This window comes from Salvelinus sp. IW2-2015, linkage group LG10 (genome assembly GCF_002910315.2).
Source record: "Salvelinus sp. IW2-2015 linkage group LG10, ASM291031v2, whole genome shotgun sequence".
NCBI classification, from domain to species: domain Eukaryota; kingdom Metazoa; phylum Chordata; class Actinopteri; order Salmoniformes; family Salmonidae; genus Salvelinus; species Salvelinus sp. IW2-2015.
The window spans coordinates 17,340,320-17,366,343 of NC_036850.1; the positions used below are offsets into that span (position 1 = coordinate 17,340,320).

A 26,024-nucleotide genomic window follows, 5' to 3' on the forward strand; every position below is an offset into this window, starting at 1 on the left:
GAAATGCTACTCTCGACATGAATGAAAGCAATGTGCAATTCGTTTTTATAAATCCAACACTTTATTTGGATTTCGGAACAAATATTCCCCAATCACATTGCAAATTGTTCAATAACAATCTAGTTTTTGAAATAACTAATGGTTATTGGTAGAATGATCAAATACATCAATGGTCCAGTCTGTGGTGGAGAAAGGGGGTTGGGTTTAAAGCGGAAGAAGAAAAGGCCCGCAGTGATTTCAGTTTGCTCTCCAACCAGAGACAACAATGATGTGACATAGCAATTATGAGAACTATTGGTTTTGTAACATAATACAATTTTACTCCAAATAAAAAAAACATACAATCAAGCTCACAGACACAAAACTCACACAGAACAGACACGTGGTAGCACACAAGCTCACACAAGCAATGCCACCCACACGTTACCACTCTTTCACAAAGACACACACACACATACACACATACAGACCAACAGACACCCCCAGACAGTGTGACAGACAGCGTCACTCCCGGGGCTGGATGTCCAAAATGTTCTCAGCCAGGCTGGTGAGCTTGCTGTCTTCCAGTGCTCTGACCAGCCGGCCCAGCCGTGCCGCCCTCCCCTCCGCCTGGATGAAGCGGTTCAGCAGCTGATAGGCCTGCTCGTACAGCCCCTCCCTCTCATACTCGTAGGCCAGGTTGTCTATGGCCGGCCCTTTCAGCGCACGGCAGTTCTTGCCCAAGGCCCGCCCCACTTTCCTCCAGTCCCGCCCAACGCCGTTGGAGAACCGCTGCAGGTCTCCTGCCGCCAGTATGCGGTCCTCTGATAGGTCAGGAGACAGAGTGGGAGGGGCTGTTAGACATGTATCCAGAGTCTATATATGTTTCTGCATGTAAGACGTGGTGTAAGTAAGTAAAATACAACAGCAACCTTCCAGCTACTGGCCCGCCTCTCTTACCTCTAGGCTACCCCGCCGTCCCGGGTGTAGTAGATGACCCATAATGAGTGTCCTCTATACCAGAGATTGGGCAAGCTATAATGATCCTCTTCCTCAAAGGACCACTTAGATTAAACCCAGCACTTGAGCTGACTAAAAGTCTCATCAAACTATTTGAGGCACAGGTCAATAACCTTCCAGTGGTGGTCTACTGAGAGGTGAGAAACACTCTTCTATGCCAGTGTTTGAATGTAGAGGACCCAGGGGACAGCTCCCCGCTGAACCCCCACTGATGATAAGAAGCAGCCATGGAAGCCAGAGCCAACTCACCAAACACCCTCTTCTGGAACAGGAAACAGTTGCTGGGCACGGGGGGCTCTTCCTGTGAGAGGGTGGGTGGCTGGGGGATGTGACCCAAGGCCTGGCTCTGCAGCTGCTGGTCCAGCTCAGCAATCTCATCATCCCTTAGGCGCCCCGGCTGACAGGAAGTGACATCAACATTTAGAACACCTCATAGTGAGTCATAAGGCATAAGGCACAGCAGAGCACCTGTTAGGTATACACTATAGATTGCTGAAGTATTGCTTGTGATCTGTTTATCATATATTACCAGTAACAACACCACTATATATGGATTATAACCGGTATATAGTATATTACCTGTGACTGGTGGATGTGCTGCAGACAGAGCTCAAGGTCGTCCAGACAAAAGTCCAAAGTGTGCGTCCCGGCTTTGAGCTGGGTTTCCAAGGCAAGCTCCTGTGTGCCGTGGAGGAGGCGGCAGGCGTGCTGGGAGAGGGACTGTTGTACGGCACCGGAGCCATAGCTCTGCAGGAACCTGCGGCACGCCGCCACATCCACAAACTTCACCTCCACACCCAGCAGAGGATCTGCATCGTGCAGCTTCAGGATCTCGTACCCCTCCAGCCCCCCAGCTGAGTCTGGGACACAGGCCAGGTAAGGTCAAAGGTTAGAGGTAACCATAGCGAATCACTGGCACAATAGTAATATTTTTTCCACTGTGACCATAAAATAAATATAACCTGACTGTCTCCCTCCACTACTCTGGTCCAGGCAGAGCTCTGAGCTCAACCGTGTTATGACTTCCTAAAAGATCTCCCAGCGTTTATCTGACAGCAGTTTTTCATAAGGGTTTAACTATTTTCATCCCCTCAGTAGATAAGCAGGTCACACTGCAACACCAGCCCTTTTTCACTCCCCATGACCACCAAGCTAAGCCTTTCTTTCTATCAATAATACATCTGCCTCACCCAATGCTCAGCATGCTCCCTACGCTAGCTGGAGACCGGATGGCCTGATGTGGCTCACCTGTGAGTGTCAGCTTGAGGACTTTGAAGACGCTGAACTTGCCCTGCTGGTCTTTGTAGAGAGAGAGCAGGTTCACTGCGGGACAGGAGCGCAGGAAGAGAACCGCACATCCTGTCCACGGGCCATCCTCCACACTCAATGTCACCATTTTCTAAAATATCACATGGAACAACATCCCATACAAGATTAAAGTTCATAATGCCTCTGCTCTGTATACTACTAGTCAGACATTATGCTGAATTTTGTACAACACAGGAGCATGTACTTATAGCTACATTCTTACATACACAGTACACACACACTCCCCACTTGACATTATCACACGCATGCGCACTAACAGAAACAGACATGCATGTTGTCCTATAAATAGTTAATGGGAACTGTCTCTGTCTCGTTCCCTTTTCTCTCTCATACATATCACAGCTCCTTTCTCCTGCCTCTCTCCTCCCAACTAAACATACAGTACCTTTTCATCCATTATGTCCATTGTTTGGGCATTCCCGTCATCTGACCTCAGCTGTCACAAGCTTCTTCTGTGTTCCCTTCAAGCCTCCTCCTTCCTGCAGAGATAGAGCAGATATATTACTCAGGCAATCAACAGTCTGAGTTCAAAGGCTAATACACATCAATCAAATCCATCCGGGTATTAAAAAGAGTCAGGATCCAGATGCAATCACAATACAATGCAACCCCTCACTTTATATTATCTCACTCCACTATTCTTATTTTACCCTATCTCCTCTATATGTCATTACATTAATTTACTATTTAAATGTCCCTTTACTACCCAGGGGCAAACACACACATCTACAGTGTACTGCCAAAAACCACTGAGCCAAAACTGATTAAAGTCCCACTGTCACGTTGGTATGAATGATTCGGCACACAGGCGCGGGAATGCGTAATACGTTTTTTAAATTACACCCAAATTACGACGTGTCGTGTAAAGGCACGGGGACGAAGACCAAACAAACACTATACAAAACACAGGGTAGAAACCCAAACAAAAGAGCGAGGAGTACCTCGAATAGATAACACAAGCGCACAATGATTAACACACGGGATGAGACCTGTAATCATCTGCGCAATCCACAATGGCACGAAAGCCAAAACACAGCACAGGTACTCACACGAACCAACTGACATTGTAACAATAATTGTCAGGACACTGGTAAATCAAGGGCACACTTATACAATTACTAACCACTGGGAATAGGGGGCAGGTGTGCGTAATGAAAGTTCCGGAGGGATCCGTGACATCCACAGCACCCACACATCCTGTCTCACATACTCACACAAACCAGTAATTAGAATCCATATGGAAGCTTTAAGTGATAGTCTACTGTGTGCTCACCCCTCTCCATCACTTTCTAAGTGCCGTCTGTTGCTGTGCCTTAGTATTCTATGTTGCTGTCTTTTGTCTACCCTCTCTCTCATCCTGTCCTGGTTGTAAAAAGTATAAAAGTAAACAATTGTTTTAATAGTAATTTGACAGGATTTTTACCTTACCTGTACATTCTTTGTAAGCAATGTTTTATTTTTTCACTGTCTGTATTTCATTTCTTATAATTTGTGAAAATAAATCAAACAAATTAGATTCTATAGAGCAGCTTGAAGTGATACAGTCTACTGTGTGCTCAATCCACCTGCTCTCTTCTGTTACTTTCTATGTGTCTTGTCTGTTACTATCTCCTTTGTCTATCCTCTTCTGTTTATGGCCTGTTCTGTTCTTCTGGTGTCTCTCTGCACCATCTACTTTTCTGTTGCTGTCTCTGTGTCTTGTTTAGTGTGTTTCTTTAATTTTGCAATCCAAAACAGTCAAGGGGATATTGGGGTAGCTTAACTTGTTTTGGGCCTGTGACCGGATCACCTAAATCATCCTCTTCCCTACCATTTGCCCCTGGCTGCTGCTGTTCTAATTGCTCCACTGACCTGCTGTTCTCATCTGTCCTCCTCCTTGGCTTATCTGAAAGGTAGCAAGGTGCAGCATGTCATTAGTTCGTTTTGAAGGGCAACTGCACTTCCTGATTTGACCTTGTTTTAGATTTGGTTCATTAAGAAATGCTAGCGGCCATGACTGAATTCAAATGTGAGTTGGCTTTGGGGTGTGGTTTGATGTGGGTGTCTCGTGTGCATGTTCACAGGTCGGAAGAATTAGCCCAATTAAATTGCCAATTAGCTTCAGCCTGCTGGTGTGTGACCTGGCTTTGGATAGCCTATCTCCGGGGCTTGTTATGGCCAGGAAATAAATTACACAATGTAAATGAGCCAATATTTTCATGCTGCACACCTTTTAGTTCTCATGAAATGCTTTTAACATTTGTATTTGAATTTCTACAATTTATAGTTGTTTGAGGTTATCAAGTAATTGAAATTTGGAGCTATTGGAATTTTAACATATTGTCCCATGTACATTGTGTAATTTACAGAGGGTCCCTAACTAGCCTCATAGGGATATCCAAAGTAAAACTAAATTTACCACAGGCATTACGATCGGGTCGCATGCAGCTGCACTCCAAATTGATTATTACTTGTGTCCTGCCGGCTGTGAGCAGGATTGAAACAAACCCAACCTTCATTTACGTTTTGATGCGGTCACAACCACAAGTCTCACAAAACTCAGTTTTGGTCAAGACTGACTTCATGACCAAAATTATCATATTTACACTTTGTAGTTAATTTTGACAGTAGAATAAATGTTTCATATCTTTTTAGGGGCAGATGCTATTTAAAGTTAGTTTAAAGTTATGACCGGGCAACTGTAACGAAAAGCGCAACACAACTCCAAACATGACAGATAAGAAGCTACATAGCCCCTAGGCTTTCACCCCATCTCAGGCAAACACAGCTGATTAAACTAATTACGTTCTAAACTGAAGATCATGATTAGTTGATTATTGGAGTCAGGTTTTTTTGCGAGGCAAAAGTGTTACACCAATCAGGCCTCCAAGGACCGGAGTTGCCCATCCTTGCCCTAGGCTATATGACTATAAAGAGACATGAGCCAAAAATATTGACCTGTAGAAGTTATAACATTTCTGTGATTAATTTAATCAGTCAATTTAATTAGTCAGTTCCACCAGCTAATGTGAGATTTTTTGATTAGATAACATTTGATGACCTAAATTAACTATATATTTTCAATGTTTTGTTCACCTACAATCTAACTGCAAAGCTGACCATATTTTCCCCTCTCTTTCTGGCTGCCCTCCCCCTTCCCTTCCCTTCTATACACATGATATTCATGGAGTGCAATTAAATGCTGACTTGCAGGTTAACCTCTCGATAATGCAACGACAATAGAAAAGATAAGTAGCTAAGTGAATAAAAAGAGTAATACAAATAAAAGCTCAATGAAATAATTTCCCCTATTTAATAATGTTTTTATTTTTACAAATCGTTACATAGCCTATATGGAAATAACAGACATGAGCCAAGCATGTTTACCTGTAGAATGGTATAGACTTCTATGATTCATTTCATTTTGTCAGTTCTACCACCTCATCATTGCTTATCTTAAACAAGATTAAATACAATGTTGTAGTAAAGTTCAGCTTCAGTTCACAGGGAGGCACTGTGTCACGTTCAGAAGATATGGGGTGTGTTTCAGTTGTAAGGCTAAAGCAACCGACTATAGACTAAAGTCGAGGAGTGAAGTTGGGGGATGTGCATCTGCAACAGCCGAAAGTCAGACACTAATGTGGTTTTCCAACCGCAAGGCTCAGATCAACATGGCAGTTTTGCCATTGTTTATAAAAGTTTTTCTTCATTATGTCGAAATAAACATGGCTCCAACCTCCATATTACAAACTGAAATCATATAGTGTGTATAGTATGGTATGTATAGTATAGTGTGTATATAGTACAGTATGTAGTGTGTATAGTTCAGTATGTATAGTGTGTATAGTATAGCATAATATGTACAGTATAGTGTGTATAGACTAGTATGTAAAGTGTGTACAGTATGTATAGTGTGTAGGCCTACATTGTACAATCAATCAGTGAGAGAGCCTCAAATATCACATTCATATCGACTCTATACATGAATCACGGCAAAGTTGGTTCCTTTTTCAGTTGTGTCTTTGGTCACGTTTGCGTGGTCAAACAAAAACCCTCTAATGATTGGTTGACAATAGATCCTCCCACAATGTACGCCATGGCTGGAGGATGAAGTTGGTAAAGAGCAACTGAAAAAAATTACAGTCAAAATTTCATGACCTTTGATCACATGATTTTTGTAGAGTTCATGCAGTAGAAATGTAGACGCAAGTCGGACAATTTTTATTAACCCCATAATGCAACACACTTTGAAAGGCTGTGACCAACAATGGTCACCAACTTGATCCGCTCGAATGCGTCCATGTGCTTTCGGCAGAAAACCTTTTTCTCATCTCTTCTGTCTCAGCTAGCTAGCCAGCCAGTAACTAACAAGGTGGCTAACTAGCCAGGCTAGCTACAGAAATGAAATCCATCAAATACACTCACTGGAAATAAACACTTTTCCTGATATCATGACTTATATCAACATCCTTAGCTTGCCAATTCACTAAATATACTGTTAAATAACTGACAGCTTAAGGATGCTAAGCGCTAATGCTAGCTTATTAGCATTAGCAAACCCTTATGCTGAGGGAGACTAGCTAGTAAGCTACCACCAACCCTGCACAAACCTGTGGTTAACTCTGCTGCTGCTTTGACTTTCTGGCTGTTCTGCCCTTTCCACCTGTTAACTTTTTTTGCCACTCTTTTGGAAGAAGTTCCGAATATCCAGACTGACTGAGTGACAGGCGTTTTCGTAAGTAATGACATTGACATCTAACCAGTGCTGCAGGGGTGAGGGAGGGATCAAAGGACATGAGCGGTCCACTGCATTGTGAAATCTCAACCAATCACAGCAGGTACTGAGTCACTCCAGGGGCTTCTTGCAGTGCCTAGAGCAGTATATTGTATTGTTTATTTTTGTAGTAAAATTGTGTAGTGATATGTGTTTATGGAAACTTAAATCAGACTGAAATGTAAAAAACAATGTTTGCGGCTGGATCCTAAACATCCGGGGCTAAGGTCCCGGAAGCCCAGGTCTAATGACGCCACTGCTACTACCTCCACCCCGACGCCTGACCTCAACCTAACCCCTATCTCTGGATAGACTTCTTTCAATGTGACTTGGGTCTGGTTTAGGGTCAAGTAAATGCTTGATGTGCTAGACCTGGGAGAGTGATAAGTAAAGGGAAAACAGTATCTGAGCTAGATTATGCAGTGATACAGTCTGGAATCGAACCAGGGTCTGTAGTGACGCCTCTAGCACTGAGAAGCAGTGCCCTAGACCGCTGTGCCACTCGGGAGCCCAAAATAATACATATAGAAATATAACTAACGTGTCCATAACTCAGCCTACAATTCAGGGTTTCAAATTTGGCCTGCGGGTGATTTTATTTGGCACAAGTTTTCTGAGCAAAGAAAAAAATATATATATATTTTTTTAAATTGCTGCCTATTGGGGAACATAAAATACTGTAGAATCACCAGGAAATCAGCTCAAAGTGTTTTAATTTAGGAAATCTGTTCCCATGTATTCCCACGCATAAATAGAGGCACATACAGTGCCTTCAGAAAGTATTCATACCCCTTGACTTATTCCACATTTTGTTTCATTACAGCCTAAATTAAAAAATGATTTAAAAAACTGTTCTTACCCATCTACACACAATACCCCACAATGACAAAGTGAAAACATGTTAAGACATTTTAGTACATTTATTGAAAATGAAATACAGAAATATCATATTTACATAAGTATTCACACCCCTGAGTCAATACATTAGAATCACCTTTGGCAGGTCACTCCAGGACCTTGAGATGCTTCTTACGGAGCCACTCCTTAGTTGCCCTGGCTGTGTGTGTTTCGGGTCGTTGTCATGCTGGAAGACCCAGGTACGACCCATCTTCAAGGCTCTTACTGAGGGAAGGAGGTTGTTGGCCAAGATCTCGCGATACATGGCCCCATCCATCCTCCCCTCAATACGGTGCAGTCGTCCTGTCCCCTTTGCAGAAAAGCATCCCCAAAGAATGATGTTTCCACCTCCATGCTTCACGGTTGGGATGGTGTTCTTGGGGTTGTACTCATCCTTCTTCTTCCTCCAAACACGGCGAGTGGTTTAGACCAAAAAGCTCTATTTTTGTCTCATCAGATCACATGACCTTCTCTGGATCATCCAGATGGTCATTGGCAAACTTCAGACGGGCCTGGACATGCACTGGCTTGAGCAGGGGGACCTTGCGTGCGCTGCAGGATTTTAATCCATGACGGCGTAGTGTGTTACTAATGGTTTTCTTTGAGACTGTGGTCCCAGCTCTCTTCAGGTCATTGACCAGGTCCTGCCGTGTAGTTCTGGGCTGATCCCTCACCTTCCTCATGATCATTGATGCCCCACGAGGTGAGATCTTGCATGGAGCCCCAGACCGAGGGTGATTGACCGTCATCTTGAACTTCTTCCATTTTCTAATAATTACACCAACAGTTGTTGCCTTCTCACCAAGCTGCTTGCCTATTGTCCTGTAGCCCATCCCAGCCTTGTGCAGGTCTACAATTTTATCCCTGATGTCCTTACACAGCTCTCTGGTCTTGGCCATTGTGGAGAGGTTGGAGTCTGTTTGATTGAGTGTGTGAACAGGTGTCTTTTATACAGGTAACGAGTTCAAACAGGTGCAGTTAATATAGGTAATGAGTGGAGAACAGGAGGGCTTCTTAAAGAAAAACTAACAGGTCTGTGAGAGCCGGAATTCTTACTGGTTGGTAGGTGATCAAATACTTATGTCATGCAATAAAATGCTAATTAATTACTTAAAAATCATACAATGTGATYTTCTGGATTTTTGTTTTAGATTCCGTCTCTCACAGTTGAACTGTACCTATGATTAAAAAATGACAGACCTCTACATGCTTTGTAAGTAGGAAAACCTACAAAAATCGGCAGTGTATCAAATACTTGTTCTCCCCACTGTATGTTTGGAATTCTCGCGGTCAATTTGCAGTGTACAAATTATTTAGAAGTATGTTCTGGCCCCCCGACCATCCACTCAAGGAAAAATCGGTCCACAGCTGAATGTAATTGGGGACCCCTGGCCTACATGTAATCATAAGCCATCATTATATTCATAGACCGGTAGTGTCATACATTATTAAAACTGAAAGTGTGCTGGATTAATTCACCAGATGTAGCCTAGAATAACATAGAGTGAATGAGGATTATGTCATCATCAAGAGTTTATTAATGCAACATTTAACATCCACCACTGCAGCGTCAAAGACTAAAATCATCCTGCCAAGTTCCAACCAAAGGATTCCCTGGACATTGGGTCAATTCAGCGAATGCCATTCTTTTGATTGGGATGAAAACGACAATCTTAGACAATCTTATACGTTTTGTTCTATGAAATAATCTTCATCAGCTAAAATCCCTTTTTGTGAATTTTGAAGCATTTACATTATAATAAACACATATTTTCATAAAGATCATGTTAACTGACTATTATTATCTCATAGAATAACATGTATAAGATCTCTTAAGCCTGTGTTACCTCAGACCTTATTTTTGGTGTTTATCCCAAATCAAATTCTTTCTCCATTCATTTTCCCCATAGGAATGGCTGAATGAACCAGAGGTAATGCATTTCTGGTTTTTAGAACTACAAACTGGTGAGCTCTGTGCTGGGTTAGACTAATCATTTAAATATACACTACTGACAGGGGGCGCTCTTTTGAAGCTACAAATATTTTGGAATATTTTAGAATGCATTTATTTGTTTTTGCCACGTTTATTATATTACAGACACCTTAATGCATACGTGTGAATCATATTATGTGAGTTAAGCATACAAATAAAAATAAAAAATATATAAAAACATCTTCCTTAAAGTATAATATTTTGAAATAACTAATATGTCACTGTTCCCATTACAACAAAATACTTAAATACATGTAATTTTGTCCTTGAAAGATTTAAATGAAATACTGAAGAATTCTATTCATTCCTATGGAACTGCTGCTTTCTGAAGAGTGCCAACATGGCTTCAAAGTCTCTCATTGGCCAACACATAGCATCAGCAATCCAGGGTTTATATACATCATTGGGTTAGACTACTGGGCCTACAAGACAGGTGGCACTGTGGGGTGTGCAGTTCTGTGAAAACGCGAGTCCCGTGAGTCACGTACATGATGACAGGAATTTCATTACATTCTCTCCTGCTATGAGGCAAGAATATGACACAGCAGACTGGTCTCATACACTAGATGTAACATAGTAAATGTAATTCCGGGTCACTCGAATATGTTACGTTTGGTATAGTGAAAGAGATGGAGACCCGCAAACTGTCGAAAAAAATGAATAAATCCAAAACTGAGGCTTGAATGCAAAATAAAGATGTTTATTAGAACATCATGGTTCCCAAATAAATGAAGGTATGTTTACACTGAGAATGGCCCAAGGCCAAAACCTTTGTGTTTTGTTTTCACTTTTCATTTATTCACTTTCTTGCACTATGAATAACATCACCCAGGCAAAAACTAAAGGAGGGTGGTTGGTCGGGGTGGATGGGTGAGCATATAATGCGAATATGTTTGAATCTCATCACTGACAACTTTAGCATTTTAGCTAATTAGTAACTTCCCCTAACCTTAACACTTTTAGCGAACCCTTCCCCTAACACAACCTAATGTAACAGTATAACTTTAGACCGTCCCCTCGCCCCGACACGGGCGCGAACCAGGGACCCTCTGCACACATCAACAACAGTCACCCACGAAGCATCGTTACCCATCGCTCCACAAAAGCCGAGCAAGGGGAACCACCACTTCTAGGTTTCAGAGCAAGTGACATAACCGACTGAAAGGCAGCTAGCTCGCACCACCGCTAACTAGCTAACCATTTCACATCCGTTACACTAACTCCCAACCTTAACCCCTAGAGCTAGCTAATGTTAACATTAGCCACAACATTTTTTTATTTGTTGTGTGACATATCATGTTTTGGAAATGCATAACATATTATATTAATCGCAATAAGTAACATAAGGTTCAAATTGCAATTCGTAATATGTCATATGAATAGTAATTTCTAACATATCATACAAAATGGATGATGGACATACACAAATTAATACTTCCCATACTAAATGAATGAAATGTCTCGCATTTCCGTACAGAGTAATACGAAATTCTCTGAGACCACGTTGGACACAGTGCGGTTCAGACTTTTAGGAAACTAGAAAAGTAGACCTACTGTATAGTAAATTAAGCTGCACCAAACACCGCCTATTGACCTTCAATAATAAAAAATTAAAAACTACTGCTGAAGTTTTAATCATACAGTCAAGTTGTTACAAAACAGTAGCCTAATAAACCATAGAAAGGAATCATAGCAACTTGAGAACATTTTCTTTCACGATTGACTAGTACTGTTATGCATTTGTTTAGTGTCATTTGTGGCATTAACTGTTGTATAGGCTATAATTTCGTTTTGGGTTTAAAGAAAAATCATAATTGTTTTGTTAACTTACCTTTAAAGAAAAAACGTCGTAAGGACGGCAACGCGTCCTGACCACAGGAACACACACAGACACATTAATAACTTCCCGACAGGCGATTGGCTACAGGGAAACCTGGAGGCACTGTGATTGGTGAGAAAGAACATGCCGCTTCCCTATTGGTTAGAATCACGTATCTTTACGGGAAGGAAGTAGTTGACTGTTTTTGTTGGTTGATTGGATGGAAATATTTGTCTAACTGATCCTTTACTGCTGTAGCCATTTGCTTGCAACTGTGTAGCTAACGACAATGTTGAAATTATATCATTGCATGTACCCACTGAACATGACAGTGAAGGCAAAATGAATCGACTGAGAAGCAAAATACCAAATAAGTAACAGGTTATTTTGTTTAGGTCTATATAGATATAGGTCCTGTTATTTTATGTTTTTGGAAGCAGGGCCATGTGTGATATTCATTTGCCCGGTTTAAATGTTGTTAACATGTATAATCCTTCCTCGAAGTATTCACTGCGCCATTTGAATGTAAGGGGGGTTCCTTACGTGCACATCCACATTGTCAGACAAGTGATTAATTCGGAGAAGGTAGGCCACATATAACAAGGAAATACCTCGGTTATAGACTGAAACTATGGCAACTGCTTGGGGACAAAAACAGGCCGATTAAGCCTATAACAGAATAGAGAGGATTCACATAAAAAATCAATTATGTGAGCAAAGCCCACATAAGGTCTGACAGTAAACTGTCAGTCTTATCTAGGCATGACAGGAAATGGTCTCACTATTAATCAGAGAGCCACTTCCAGAATATTTAAGTCTTTCTTGAAGTCAAGACAGACTTTAGCCCTCTCTTCCTCTCTCAGAATCTGATATGCCAGCACTTCATAGTGTGCAAAGCTAAAATATCTTGATTGATTAATAAACCCTAGTGCTGAAATATATCTGTAGTGTTGTGTTACTGTCAAACACCCACACACATTAAACGTGTTGGACTACTGTTCATCCCCAAGTATCCTCTTTGATCACAGCAGTAAGATTGTAACCATCACAAACACATTCTCTCTATTTCAGTGATGGGGGGGTTTGTGATTACCTTTGTGCAAAGAAAGGAACAAATTATTTTCATGAATTTTATGATATAGACAATTTTTATTTTGTGGTTGTGGAATCGAGTGAAAACCATGCATCGTCCACACACAGGCTTGTAAATAACCGCACCAGTTCAAGCACCGCCTTCGCCCCAATCTTGATTCGTCCAAATAATCAATGATTTAAAAAAAAAATTTGAATTAGGAAACTCATACATTTCCGATTTGCTAATTCGTAGAAAATTTCCCAGTTTCCTAGTTGTCATGATGACACACCTATCTCGATCGATGGGAGAAGATTTGAAATAGACACGATGGCGGCGTACACATCGTTAGATTACTTAATGGAGCAAAACATTTATTTTAATAATGGAGCATTTTCGCACCACTTGCAATTGTACACAGACATTTTAGAAGATACGTTTGTCCGAATCGAGAACGAAGATAGTGTCGCCATGTTAAAGTTGTGCTACACCAAACAGTACCTAACCTGTAAGCCTCTGGTTAAATCACAATATCTGGTGTAACAATCAATAACTACAGTATGTAGCTCGGTCCCGTGTGGCTCAGTTGGTAGAGCATGGCGCTTGCAACGCCAGGGTTGTGGGTTCATTCCCCACGGGGGGACCAGGATGAATATGTATGAACTTTCCAATTTGTAAGTCGCTCTGGATAAGAGCGTCAGCTAAATGACTTAAATGTAAATGTAAATGTAGCTCCATCCTTTGTCGAAATTTAAGTCAGATTGCAACAATTGTTTCAATATTTCCACTAAGGTGACTAAAAACTATATAATGTATACCGATGTGTTTAAGTACTATGCAATGTATTTAAAATAACAATATTTTGCTATGTAACTACTGCGTAAAAAAAGTGCCATGTATGTAAAATATGAGTCATATGTAAATGTAACAAAAACTAAGAGGGGATGGGCCCTCTGGGCCCTTTTTTTTTATTTTTTAACGATTAGTGAAATCATAGGTCTGCCAAACATTTAGTTATTATTACTCATTTGTTATTCAGTTTGATATCCAAGTGAAGAATTTAACATCGGAGTGGTGGTAGTGCGGGTGTGTGTGGATTTGGTTCTCTAATGTTCAATCACTGCTCTGGAGTTTACTTTTTAAATATTATATTCCATTTAGCAGATGCTTTTATCCAACGCGACTTGCAGTCATGTGTACATATATTTTACGTCTGGGTAGCCCCGGGAAACAAACCCACAACCCTGGCGTTGCTGACGCCATGCTCTACCAACTCAGCCATACAGGACCACAATAATGACACAAGATAATGAACACAAAATACTACCAAATGCTGTCACTGTAGACAATTTAAAAAAATCTGTGTTACTCCGTGGCTGCCTGGCTGCCGACCGAAACAAGGTAACCATGGTAACAGGGTATCCCTGCCTGTTCACTTTAATGAAGACCACATGACATCATGGGGCTTTAGAGTAGACCGACCACCCCTCACAGTGATGTTATATTACAAACACATACACCTCAACACATACACATAAAAACTCATTCATAATACACAAAAGAGAAGTCATAAACTGCTCTCCTACAAGAATCACCAATAGGTAGGGTGGAGCTTCTGTGATTTATATGTTTGACAAATTTGAGAGTCTCTTTGTCCCTGTAGACAAGAGCCAGGGAGTTCTCCTCTGGATACACCATCAGGAGCTGCGGACAGGAGGACACCGATAAGAAATGACAACCACAGGAATCTAGTTGATCAGTTGCCATTTGAACAGTGACATCACTCACCTCCTCATCCTCTTCATTAGCAACGTAAGAGGTGAAGCCCCCAAACTCAGTCTGCCAGTCTGAAAAATAAAAAGACAGTTATCACACTTTAGAGTTGATATTGTGTATGATAACATTCGCACTTACAATTTTGAAAATAGTTCCCAAAACTATGATTCTAACCTACATTGTGTGTCTGTGTGTGCGTGCTTAGGCATGAGTGTCTGATTAAGCGAGTGTGTGTGATTAAGCGTGTGTGTGACTGACCAGGACAGCTCAGGGGCAGCAGTAGGTCAAGGGCGTACTCCGCTTTCGATGCGTCTCCATCGTGCAGTAGTGTGTAGCTCCCATGAGCCCAGCGACGCAGCTCTCCAACACACAACGGTGTGCTCGGCTCTTGAGGATACACACAGAGGGGTCAACACATACTTACAAAGGCATATTCAGCCCTGAGGAGGTACAGAAAGGTCAAGGCTCACAAACACACAGATCACACAGGGGTCAACACACACACTACCAGTCAAAAGTTTTAGAACACCTACTCATTCAAAAGGTTTTTCTTTATTTTTACAATTTTCTACATTGTAGAATAATAGGGAAGACATCAAAACTATGAAATAACACATATGGAATCATGTGGTAACCAAAAAAACTGTTAACCTCTTATGGCTGGGGGCGCTTTTTTCATGTTCGGATGAAAAGCGCGCCTAGAGTAAACTGCCTGCTACTCAGGCCCAGAAGCTAAGATATGCATATTAGGGTAGACTTTTCGTCTGGACTAAGTGCCTGCGCCTTGTGAATTTGGATTTGTGAACTAAACGCACAAACAAAAAGGAGGTATTTGAACATAAATGATGGACTTTATCGAACAAAACAAACATTTATTGTGGAACTGGGATTCCGATGAAGATCATCAAAGGTAAGTAAATATTTATAATGCTATTTCTGACTTCTGTTGACTCCACAACATGGCGGGTATCTGTATGGCTTGTTTTGGTGGCTGAGCGCTGTACTCAGATTATTCCATGGTGTGCTTTCGCTGTAAAGCTTTTTTGAAATCTGACACAGCGGTTGCATTAAGGAGAAGTATATATTTAATTCCATGCATAACACTTGTATTTTCATCAACATTTATGATGAGTATTTTTGTAAATTGATGTGGCTCTCTGCAAAATCACTGGATGTCTTGAAAGCAAAACATTACTGAACATAACGCGCCAATGTAAACTGAGATTTTTTGATATAAATATGAACTTTATCGAACAAAACATACATGTATTGTGTAACATGAAGTTCTATGAGTTCCATCTGATGAAGATCATCAAAGGTTAGTGATTAATTTTATCTCTATTTCTACTTTTTGTGACTTTTTGTGACTAGGCACTGACCTAACATAATCGCATGGTATGCTTTCGTCGTAAAGCCTTTTTAAATCGGACACTTTGGTGGGATTAACAACAAGTTTATCTTTAAAATGGTGTATAATACTTGTATGTTTGAGGAATTTTAAATATGAGATTTCTGTTGTTTGAATTTGGCGCCCTGCACTTTCACTGGCTGTTGTCAAATCGATCCCGTTAACGGGATTTCAGCCGTAAGAAGTTTTTAAACAAATCAAAATATATTTTATATTTGAGATTCTTCAAATAGCCACCCTTTGCCTTGATGACAGCTTTGTACACTCTTGGCATTCTCTGAACCGCCTCATGGGGTAGTCACATGGAATGCATTTCAATTAACAGGTGAGCCTTCTTAAAAGTTAATTTGTGGAATTTCTTTCCTTCTTAATACGTTTGAGGTTGTGTTGTGACAAGGTAGGGGGTTATACAGAAGATAGCCCTATTTGGTAAAATACCAAGTCCTGGCTATCATGAGGACCGCCACAGGAATGGAAGACCCAGAGTTACCTCTGCTGCAGAGGATACGTTCATTAGAGTTACCAGCCTCAGAAATTGCAGCCCAAATAAATGCTTCACACAGTTCAAGTAACAGACACATCTCAACATCAACTGTTTAGAGGAGACTGCATGAATCAGGCCTTCATGGTCGAATTGCTGCAAAGAAACCACTACTAAATGACACCAATAAGAGACTTGCTTGGGCCAAGAAACACGAGCAATGGACATTAGACCGGTGGAAACTTGTCCATTGGTCTGGAGTACAAATTGGAGATTTTTGGTTCCAACCGCCGTGTCTTTGTGAGATGCGGTGTGGGTGAACGGATGATCTCCGCATGTGTATTTCCCACCGTAAAGCATGGAGGAGGAGATGTTATGGTGTCGGGTGCTTTGCTGGTGACATTGTCTGTGATTTATTTACAATTCAAGGCACACTTAACCAGCATGGCTACCACAGCATTCCGCAGTGATACGCCATTGGGCTTAGTGGGACTATCATTTGTTTTTCAACAGGACAATGACCCAACACACCTCCAGGCTGCGTATGGGCTATTTTACCAAGAAGGAGTGATGGAGTGCTGCATCAGATGACCTGGTCTCCACAATCCCTCGACCTCAACCAAATTGAGATGGTTTGGGATGAGTTGGACCGCAGAATGAAGGAAAAGCAGCCAACAAGTGCTCAGCATATGTGGAAACTTCTTCAAGACTGTTGGAAAAGCATTCCAGGTGAAGCTGGTTGAGCAAATTCCAAGAGTGTGCATAGCTGTCATCAAGGCAAAGGATGGCTATTTGAAGAATCTCAAATATAAAATATATTTTGATTTGTTTAAGACTTTTTTAGTTACTACATGATTCCATATGTGTTATTTCATAGTGTTGATGTCTTCACTATTATTCCACAATGTAAAAAATAGTAAAAATAAAGAAAAACCCTTGAATGAGTAGGTGTTCTAAAACTTTTGACCGGTAGTGTACATACACAAACAAGCAACACACCTTTGTTATTCTTATTAGCTGATGGTGTGTCCCCAGATGACCCTGTGGCTTCTCTCTCTTCCTCATATTCTTGGTCCTTCTCTTCCTCCTCGTCTTCGTCACTAGGGCTGAGGTAGTGCAGTCTCAGGCCAGTGAAGTTGGACAGAAGCAGGAAGAAAGCCTCCGAGCACAGCAGCTCCCAGCATGCACTCACACACTGGGGGAAGGACACTAACGAAGCCACTTCATAACATCTGCACAATGCACATATACAAAAATATTGACACACATCATATACATTTACAGTCATCATAACATCTTAGGGATATCTCTCTCTCTCACTCACACAAACAAATTACTCGACAGGCTCACCTCCTGTTGGGAGGACCTTGCTTGGTCCACTGGACATCAGTCGATCGCAGTGCTTCACTCACCTCCTTAAACTTCTCCTCCTGTAGAGAGAGACACTGTCAACCAGGAGAGAGGCAGCAGGAGAGATGGAGAAATTAAGAGGTTGAGTAATGGGGTTACTTTGAGGAAATTCTTGAGCTGGATCTCAGAGCTGTCCTCAAACTCTTGCTGAACCTGTGACTGGTAGTCAACATCCAGATACAGTGGATTCAGCCACTCTAGCAGCAGTGTCTCCTGTGAACAGACACACAAAATACACACTCAGGTAAAATGCACACACACATGTATTTATCTCATGTGACCACATCATTGCTCTATGGCTGTGAGTTCTCTCTTTCAGAACAAACACACACATCTCTGGGAAGGTGGGGGCTCCTTGGGAAGGGGGGCTCGATGTGACGAGGGGGTCGCTCCAAAGACGGCCCGTGAAACCAGCCACTCAGAGAGAGACGACACTTATCCTCTGACAACACCTCTGCAACCTAGACAAACACACAGAGAGACAGCCATCCGTAGATTGCACTACTGCTACCTGGACAGGTGAGAGGTGTGAAGTGTGTGGTTGTTACCCGGTGGTATAGGAAGAACTACCTGGTGGAAGGAAACGGGTGAAACCTCAAAGAGAACCAGAGTGTTCCAGCTGGGCACCAGAGACTTCACCACACTATGGGGCTGGAAGTGATCTATGCACAAAGTAGATTATAGATTAAAACACACATGTTTAACTCATGCCAATGCACACACCCACAGACCAATACTTACCATCTGTGCTGAAGAGATCCAGGGTTCCTCCATCGCTGCTCTCCCATGGAGGGACAAGGTAGAGGATAAAGGCAACACGCCTCCCCTCCAACTCATCATCATGACACAACAGAACATCTACCGACAGAGAGATAGAGAGGGCATAGATAGAGATATGAAACAGATAGATAATGTATATTTCATAATTAATTCCAGAAATATGCATGTCCATATAGACTAACTATGCAGTGGGTAGAACAGGATATCTTGGGGGGATAGCTCAGTGCTTCTGCTCTTTTCTAGGAGGAGCATGCTAATATTAAGGCTTGCTCATAGTTTTTTTGAAGAGTAGAGGTAAAAACATGTGACTCACCAGTGTATTGGTACTTGGCACAGGAAACATCCACTGTGGGCTCCAGTTCTACCCCCAACACTTCCCCTAGCCAGGATCGAAACCGCCCAAATAGTGCTGCCCTGAAATCACACACAAAGCTCAAAAACAGCCTAACTGAGAGCATGCACATGTGAAAAACATCACACAGCTTGCTTAGCGAGTAACACTTTCCTTGATTCAGCACATACCAAGGCTTGAACTCAGGACCTCTGCCTCACAAACACATGTGACCACCATCCTGAAGCGTCTTACTCAGTCGTCCAAATGGAGACATTTGTGGAAGCACGCGCAAGTGGAGACATTTCAGGCTGAGGAATGAGTTACAGATCCCCGTCTGCTACACACACAAAGCAAACATGTTCTCTCTACCTCCCTAAATTGCTCTCACACACACACATACAAATTACCTCAAGCCTGTGATGTGAGGCTCTTTTCTCTTTTTCAGGTCGTCTGACTGTAAGAGAAATTGTCAATGAGTATCATAACTCCCAATGTCATAACTCCAAAAAGCAGAGTAAAGAAACATTAGGAACAAGAAGCAACCCATTTCAAATCTGTATTCCTATCAGTTTTCCTTTTTCACCTGATTAAATTTGTACAGGTCGTTGGACTTCTCATGGAAGTTGAGGTCTAGAAGCTCCCTCTGTAGGTTCTCTGTAAAGCTGTCACTCTGGATGAAGTTCCTGATGATGCAGTGAGGGAAAGGGTGGCAGTCCAGTTCCAGGCCCCCTTAAGAGGAACACCAGAGGAACACTCAACGACTGGTCTACCAATATAAAAAAAGTTTTAACACTAATTATGTGAATAAATTTAACATTAACTAATGTATGTCTTAGAGTCAGTTGTTACCTCTGGATCATTTGCATTTGAGGTTCTAACCCATTCTAACAGCACATAGGAAGGTGGTAACCCTTCTCAATACTCCAAAAACATATTTTTTTGTGACACCCTTTTGTGACTTCTCTTTGGGTGCCATATATGTGTCATGTCATGCTCAACAATACAGTGCTCACAATACAAACAGTTTCCTCTCATCTATTTTCCTTTCCTACAATGCTGAGAGCCCGTACTGCAGCACTCAATGTCAGCAGAACAAACCCATATGAATCGGTGGTGCGCAATGTGTACAAGGCAAGCAGGTACGAGCTCCGCAAATGGATTAGGGACGCGAAAAGACAATACAGACGCAAACTTAAATTGATGTTCGACAACTCAGACTCACGTCGCATGTGGCAAGGACTACTGACTGACAGACTACAAAGGCAAATCCAGCTGTGCGCTGCCCACCAAAGCCTCACTCCCAGACGACCTTAACACATTGAATGCTTGCTTCGAGGCAGACAATAAAGAGCCATCCAGGAAGACTCACTGCTCCGGACAACCAGGTGCTTTCGCTTTTCAAGGCTGACTTGAGGAAAACACTCAAAAAAGTGAATACTCACAAAGCCGCCGGCCCAGATGGCATCCCTGGCTGCGTCCTCAGAGGGTGTGCTGACCAGCTGGCAGATGTCTTTTCGGACATCTTCAACCTGTCCCAGGCTGTAGTCCCCACCTGTTTTAAGGAGACCACCATCGTCCCAGTGGCCCAAAAAAACAAGGTGTCATGCCCCGAGGCTGGCCCACACCAAGGCCAGCATGCCAGGCAGACTGGACCCACTCCAATTTGCCTACCGTTACAATAGATACAAATCCATTTCCATCGCTATGCACACGGCCGTAACACATCTGGACAAGAGGAACACCAATGTGAGAATACTGTTCATTGATTACGGTTCAGTATTCAACACTATTGTTCCCTCCAAGCTCGACACCAAACTCAGAGCCCTGGGTCTGGACACCACCCTCTGCAACTGGATCCTGGACCTCCTGACGGGCAGACCACAGGCTGTGAGGATTGGCAACAACACCTCCTCCACACTGACTCGTAACACAGGGGCCCCACAGGGATGTGCCCTCGGTTCTCTGCTGCACCCCCTGTTCACCCAGGATTGCGTGGCTTTGCACAACACCAACTCCATCACCACGGTTGTAGGCCTGATAACATACAATGACGAGTCAGCCTATGGGGAGGAGGTATGTGAATTGGGATTGTGGTGTCATGACAACAACCTCTCCCTTAATGTAAGCAAAACAAAGAGTAAAAAAAATAAATAATTGAACCTTTATTTAACTAGGCAAGTAAGTTAAGAAAAAAAATCTTATTTACAATGACGGCCTACTCCGGCCAAATCCTGACAACGCTGGGCCAATTGTGCACTGCTCTATGGGGACTCCCATTCACGGCTGGATGTGATACAGCCTGGATTTGAACCAGGTACTAGTGACGCCTCTTGCACTGATGCAGTGCCTTAGACCGCTGCGCCACTCGGGAGCCCAAAATTATTGACTTCAGGAAGCAGAGGAGGGAACAAGCCCTGATCCACAACAACAGGACTGCAGTAGAGAGAGTCACTAGTTTAAAGTTCCTCAGCATCCACGTCACAGAGGACATGTCATGGATCCACAACACCACCACTCTTGTCAAGAGGGTGCAACAGCGTCTCTATTTCCTAAGGCGGCTGAAGAAATCCGGCATGCCTCCAAATACTACCGCTGCACCATCAAGAGCGCCCTGACCAGTTTCATCACGGCCTAGTATGGGAATCGCTCCGTGCACTAATGCAAGACCCTCCAGCGGGTGGTGAAGATGGCCTAGTACATCACTGGGACTGTGCTACCATCCATCCAGGACATCTACTCGAAATGGTGCCCGAGGAAGGCACACGACATCATAAAGGACCCCACACACCCCAGCCACAAGGAGAAGGTATCGGCGCATGAGGTCTGATACAAACAGGCTCAGTGGCAGTTCCTTTCTACAAGCCATCTGACTGCTGAACACTTGAACTGGACTGACAACCTGTTCTGATTCTCTGCATCTTAGCACACATGTGCTCACTCATGCACAGACCCACACAGACATACACAGATACAGTATTCAGACCCCTCGACTTTTTCCACATTTTGTTACGTTACAGCCTTATTCTAAATTGTTATTTTTTTAAAAGCGAAAACAGGTTTAGACATTTTTGCTAATTAAAAAAAACAAAACATTAATGCCTTATTTACATAAGTATTCAGACCCTTTGCTATGAGACTCGAAATTGAGTTCAGGTGCAACCTGTCTCCATTGATCATCCTTGAGAAATTCTACAACTTCATTGGAGTCCACCTGTGGTAAATTCAATTGATTGGACATGATTTGGAAAGGCACACACCGGTCTATATAAGGTCCCACAGTTGACAGTACATGTCAGAGCAAAAACCAAGCCATGAGGTATAAGGAATTGTCCGTAGAGCTTTGAGACAGGATCGTGTCAAGGCACAGGGGCAGCAGGTAGCTTAGTGATTAGAGTGTTGGGCCAGTAACCGAAAGGTTTCTGGATCGAATCCCCGAGCTGACAATGTAAAAATCTGTTGTTCTGCCCCTGAACAAGGCAGTTAACCCACTGTTCCCCGGTAGGCTGTTTTTGTAAAATAAGAATTTGTTCTTAACTGACTTGCTTAGTCAAATAAAGGTTAAATAAAAAACAGATCTGAGGAAGGGTACCAAAAAAATTCTGCTGCATTGAAGGTCCCCAAGAACACAGTGGCCTCCATCATTCTTAAATGGAATAAGTTTGGAACCACCAAGACTCTTCCTAAAGTTGGCCGTCCAGCCAAACTGAGCAATCGGGGGAGAATGGCCTTGGTCAGGGAGGTGACCAAGAACCTGATGGTTCTCTGTACCTAAAGGACTCTCAGACTATGAGAAACAAGATGAAACCAAGATGAAACCAACCAAGATTTAACTATTTGGCCTGAATGCCAAGCGTCACTTCTGGAGGAAACCTGGCACCATCCCTACGGTCAATCAATCAATTTTCAATTTTATTTTTCAATCAATCAATTTTATTTTATATAGCCCTTCGTACATCAGCTAATATCTCGAAGTGCTGTACAGACACCCAGCCTAAAACCCCAAACAGCTAGTAATGCAGGTGTAGAAGCACGGTGGCTAGGAAAAACTCCCTAGAAAGGCCAAAACCTAGGAAGAAACCTAGAGAGGAACCAGGCTATGAGGGGTGGCCAGTCCTCTTCTGGCTGTGCCGGGTGGAGATTATAACAGAACTATGCCAAGATGTTCAAAAATGTTCATAAGTGACAAGCATGGTCAAATAATAATCACGGTGAATCACGGTGAATCATTATGGTGGCAGCATCATGCTGTGGGGATGTTTTATAGCAGCAGTGACTGGGAGACTAGTCAGGATTGAGGGTAAGATGAATGGAGCTAAGTACAGAGAGATCCTTGATGAAAACCTGCTCCAGAGCGCTCAGAACCTGACTTCCAACAGGACAACGGCCCTAAGCACACAGCCAAGACAACGCAGCAGTGGCTTTGGGACAAGTCTCTGAATGTCCTTGAGTGGCCCAGCCAGAGTCCGGACTTGAACATCTCTGGAGAGACCTGAAAATAGCTATGCAGCAACGCTTTCCATCCAACCTGACAGAGCTTGATATGCAGAGAAGAATGGGAGAAACTCCCCAAATAGACGTGTGCCAAGCTTGTAGTGTTATAATCAAGAAAACTCAAGGCTGTAATTGCTGCCAAAGGTGCTTGAACAAAGTACTGAGTAACAAGTATGAATACTTATTTAGATGTGATTTCAGTTTCTTATTTTTAATACATTAGAAAAAGTTATAAAAATTATGTTTTTGCTTTGTTATTATGGGGTATTGTGTGTAGATTGACGAGAAAAAACACAATCAATTTTAGAATAAGGCTGCAACGTAACAAATGTGGAAAAAGTGAAGGGGTCAGAATACTTTGCGAATGCTACACACATATCACAACTGCTGCTACCAGACTCTTATTACACTGCTTAGTTTATACACTGCCGCCCTCCCCAATACACGTGAAAATATTAGCTATAAATTGTGCCTTCCTGTATTATACCTAAGCTAAAAAAGTTATTTTCTACGGTGTCATTTACTTTATGTTCGTAATATGATTTTTATTGTATTGTTGCATTGTCGAGAATGAACCTTCAAGTAAGCATTTCGTTGGATGATGTATAAGACTAATATAAGACGTGATAATGGTTGAGGTAGATAGTTTGATCCACATATTTTAGTGTTTTCAAATCAGTGGTCATGAAAGCAAAGTTGTGACTAAAGCTTTGCACATGACTGACAATATTGATATGTAGGGAGACTGATAGCGTATCAATTAAAATAACCATATATGTAACAATGTAGGGAGACTGATAGCTTATCAATTAAAATAACCATATATGTAACAAGACTAGCCAAAGCATGTGCTCGGTGTAAACACATGTAGCTAAGATAGCTAGCAGGTATCTGACCATGAGAGTACTGCGCTCGATGCGACCATGCTTCCTTCACTCCCTTCTTCACATCTTCGTCCTCGAGTAGTGGAGAAAGTTTTACTCTCTCTTCGCGTTTCTTTCTCTTCTTTCCTTTCTCGGCATTCTCGCCATCATCTCGCTGTCGTTTACAATTCATTTTTGTATAAATGAGTCGCGGTTCAATTGCGTCATAACAACGCAGCAGGACGTTAGTGGTTCCGAGTCTTTTCGGTGAGCCGGTTCATTTGGTTCATTACATTTAAAAAAGCCGGCTCACAAACGACTCTTCTTCGCAATGCTTTAAAATCGAGGGGGTCGGTGGGACACATTTTGACTTGTTCATAGAAAGAGATCAGGGTCCAGAGTAACGCTGAGGTCCTTCCGTTTTATTTGAGATGACTGCGCAACCATTGATATTCATTGTCAGATCCGACAGCAGATCTCTTTGTTTCTTGGGACCTAGAACTAGCATCTCCTTTGTCAGAGTTAAAAAGTAAAGCATTTGCAGGCATCTACTTCCTTATGTCAACATAGCAGTGAAAGTTGACATTGTTTCCAAATGACATCACAAAGAGATAGCATATATAGTGAAAACAACACATCAAAACCAAGAGGTCATCAACACACTTGTTATAAGAGACAATGTCTAAATGAAAATAATCATTTATTTATTTTAAAGAAAATGAAATAGCATGACAGTAATACAGGTTAAAACACAACAGGAAACTCAATGCTGTTGTTTCTTTAATCAAACAAATGTATTCTGCTGCAAGAGCATAAAATCAGATTCTTGAGACACTGGGTTGCAGTTTTATCATGTAAGAAATTACTGAATTTTTTCAGATCCAAACAAAAAGTCTGACAGTGTATTTTCTTCCATCATTGTAAACAGCACATTTACAGTCCCTTCTCTTGAGGTGGTGGGTTTTTTGTTCAGCCTTACCGGGAAGCCAGAGGTGAGTAGCCTTATTTGGATTGCCCCACATTGTTTTACTTCACCTTCATGTCTTCATTTCACCCATAATTGGCTGCACTCACAGAGACAGCTAGCCACTGTGCCCATTCTCACACCATTTAGTTGTAGATAAAGTTGAACCTACAGGAAATAAATATGAATATACAGCATACCTGAGCTCACACACACACCCTTTATACACTCATTCGAACACATACAGTGGGGCAAAAAAGTATTTAGTCAGCCACCAATTGTGCAAGTTCTCCCACTTAAAAAGATGAGAGAGGCCTGTAATTTTCATCATAGGTACACTTCAACTATGACAGACAAAATTAGGAAAAAAAATCCAGAAAATCACAGTGTAGGATTTTTAATGAATTTATTTGCAAGTTATGGTGGAAAATAAGTATTTGGTCAATAACAAAAGTTTCTCAATACTTTGTTATATACCCTACCCCATAAGAAAATCTTTGGAGGGAGTTGAAAGTCTGTGTTGCCCAGCAACAGCCCAAAACATCACTGCTCTAGAGGAGATCTGCATGGAGGAATGGGCCAAAATACCAGCAACAGTGTGTGAAAACCTTGTGAAGACTTACAGAAAACGTTTGACCTTTGTCATTGCCACAAA

At 42.1% G+C, this 26,024-nt stretch overlaps 2 protein-coding genes across 8 annotated transcripts; both read right to left on the bottom strand.

Annotated features, from left to right (window-relative positions):
* Positions 1–28: 28 nt before the first annotated feature.
* On the bottom strand, positions 29–11,892 carry tradd (tnfrsf1a-associated via death domain). Of its 6 annotated transcripts, XM_023995576.2 has the most exons (7): positions 11,803–11,853; positions 4,180–4,213; positions 2,714–2,807; positions 2,248–2,398; positions 1,579–1,859; positions 1,249–1,396; positions 29–803 (listed from the first exon to the last, which is right to left on the bottom strand). In XM_023995576.2, exons 3-7 carry the CDS (start codon positions 2,732–2,734, stop codon positions 505–507), a joined length of 900 nt encoding a protein of 299 aa, XP_023851344.1. In that variant the 5' UTR covers positions 2,735–2,807; positions 4,180–4,213; positions 11,803–11,853; the 3' UTR covers positions 29–504. The 6 variants fall into 6 exon arrangements, with proteins under 6 accessions (XP_023851344.1, XP_023851343.1, XP_070301548.1 ...); XM_023995575.1 differs by lacking the exon at positions 4,180–4,213 and having other exon boundaries at positions 11,803–11,892; XM_070445447.1 differs by lacking the exon at positions 11,803–11,853 and having other exon boundaries at positions 4,180–4,341.
* A 2,372-nt stretch (positions 11,893–14,264) lies between these two features.
* On the bottom strand, positions 14,265–24,653 carry LOC111969414 (prolyl 3-hydroxylase OGFOD1). 2 transcript variants are annotated; one of them, XM_023995559.2, is made up of 13 exons: positions 24,439–24,652; positions 19,635–19,780; positions 19,459–19,505; positions 19,031–19,131; positions 18,679–18,795; positions 18,508–18,599; positions 18,270–18,398; positions 18,037–18,150; positions 17,878–17,957; positions 17,527–17,759; positions 14,897–15,025; positions 14,651–14,709; positions 14,265–14,566 (listed from the first exon to the last, which is right to left on the bottom strand). In XM_023995559.2, exons 1-13 carry the CDS (start codon positions 24,596–24,598, stop codon positions 14,405–14,407), a joined length of 1,569 nt encoding a protein of 522 aa, XP_023851327.1. In that variant the 5' UTR covers positions 24,599–24,652; the 3' UTR covers positions 14,265–14,404. The 2 variants fall into 2 exon arrangements, with proteins under 2 accessions (XP_023851327.1, XP_023851328.1); XM_023995560.2 differs by lacking the exon at positions 18,270–18,398 and having other exon boundaries at positions 24,439–24,653.
* Positions 24,654–26,024: the final 1,371 nt, after the last annotated feature.

Coding starts and splice junctions, on each gene's coding strand:
- tradd (XM_023995575.1), bottom strand. CDS start 2,734: ATGGACATAATGGATGAAAAG. Junction 2,399..2,713: donor TGGACATAATGGATGAAAAG/GTACTGTATGTT, acceptor GTGATATTTTAG/AAAATGGTGACATTGAGTGT. Junction 804..1,248: donor GTTCCAGAAGAGGGTGTTTG/GTGAGTTGGCTC, acceptor CTGACCTATCAG/AGGACCGCATACTGGCGGCA.
- LOC111969414 (XM_023995559.2), bottom strand. CDS start 24,598: ATGAATTGTAAACGACAGCGAGATGATGGCGAGAATGCCGAGAAAGGA. Junction 19,781..24,438: donor TCGAGCGCAGTACTCTCATG/GTCAGATACCTG, acceptor GTTCCTCTTAAG/GGGGCCTGGAACTGGACTGC. Junction 14,567..14,650: donor CTAATGAAGAGGATGAGGAG/GTGAGTGATGTC, acceptor TCCTGTCCGCAG/CTCCTGATGGTGTATCCAGA.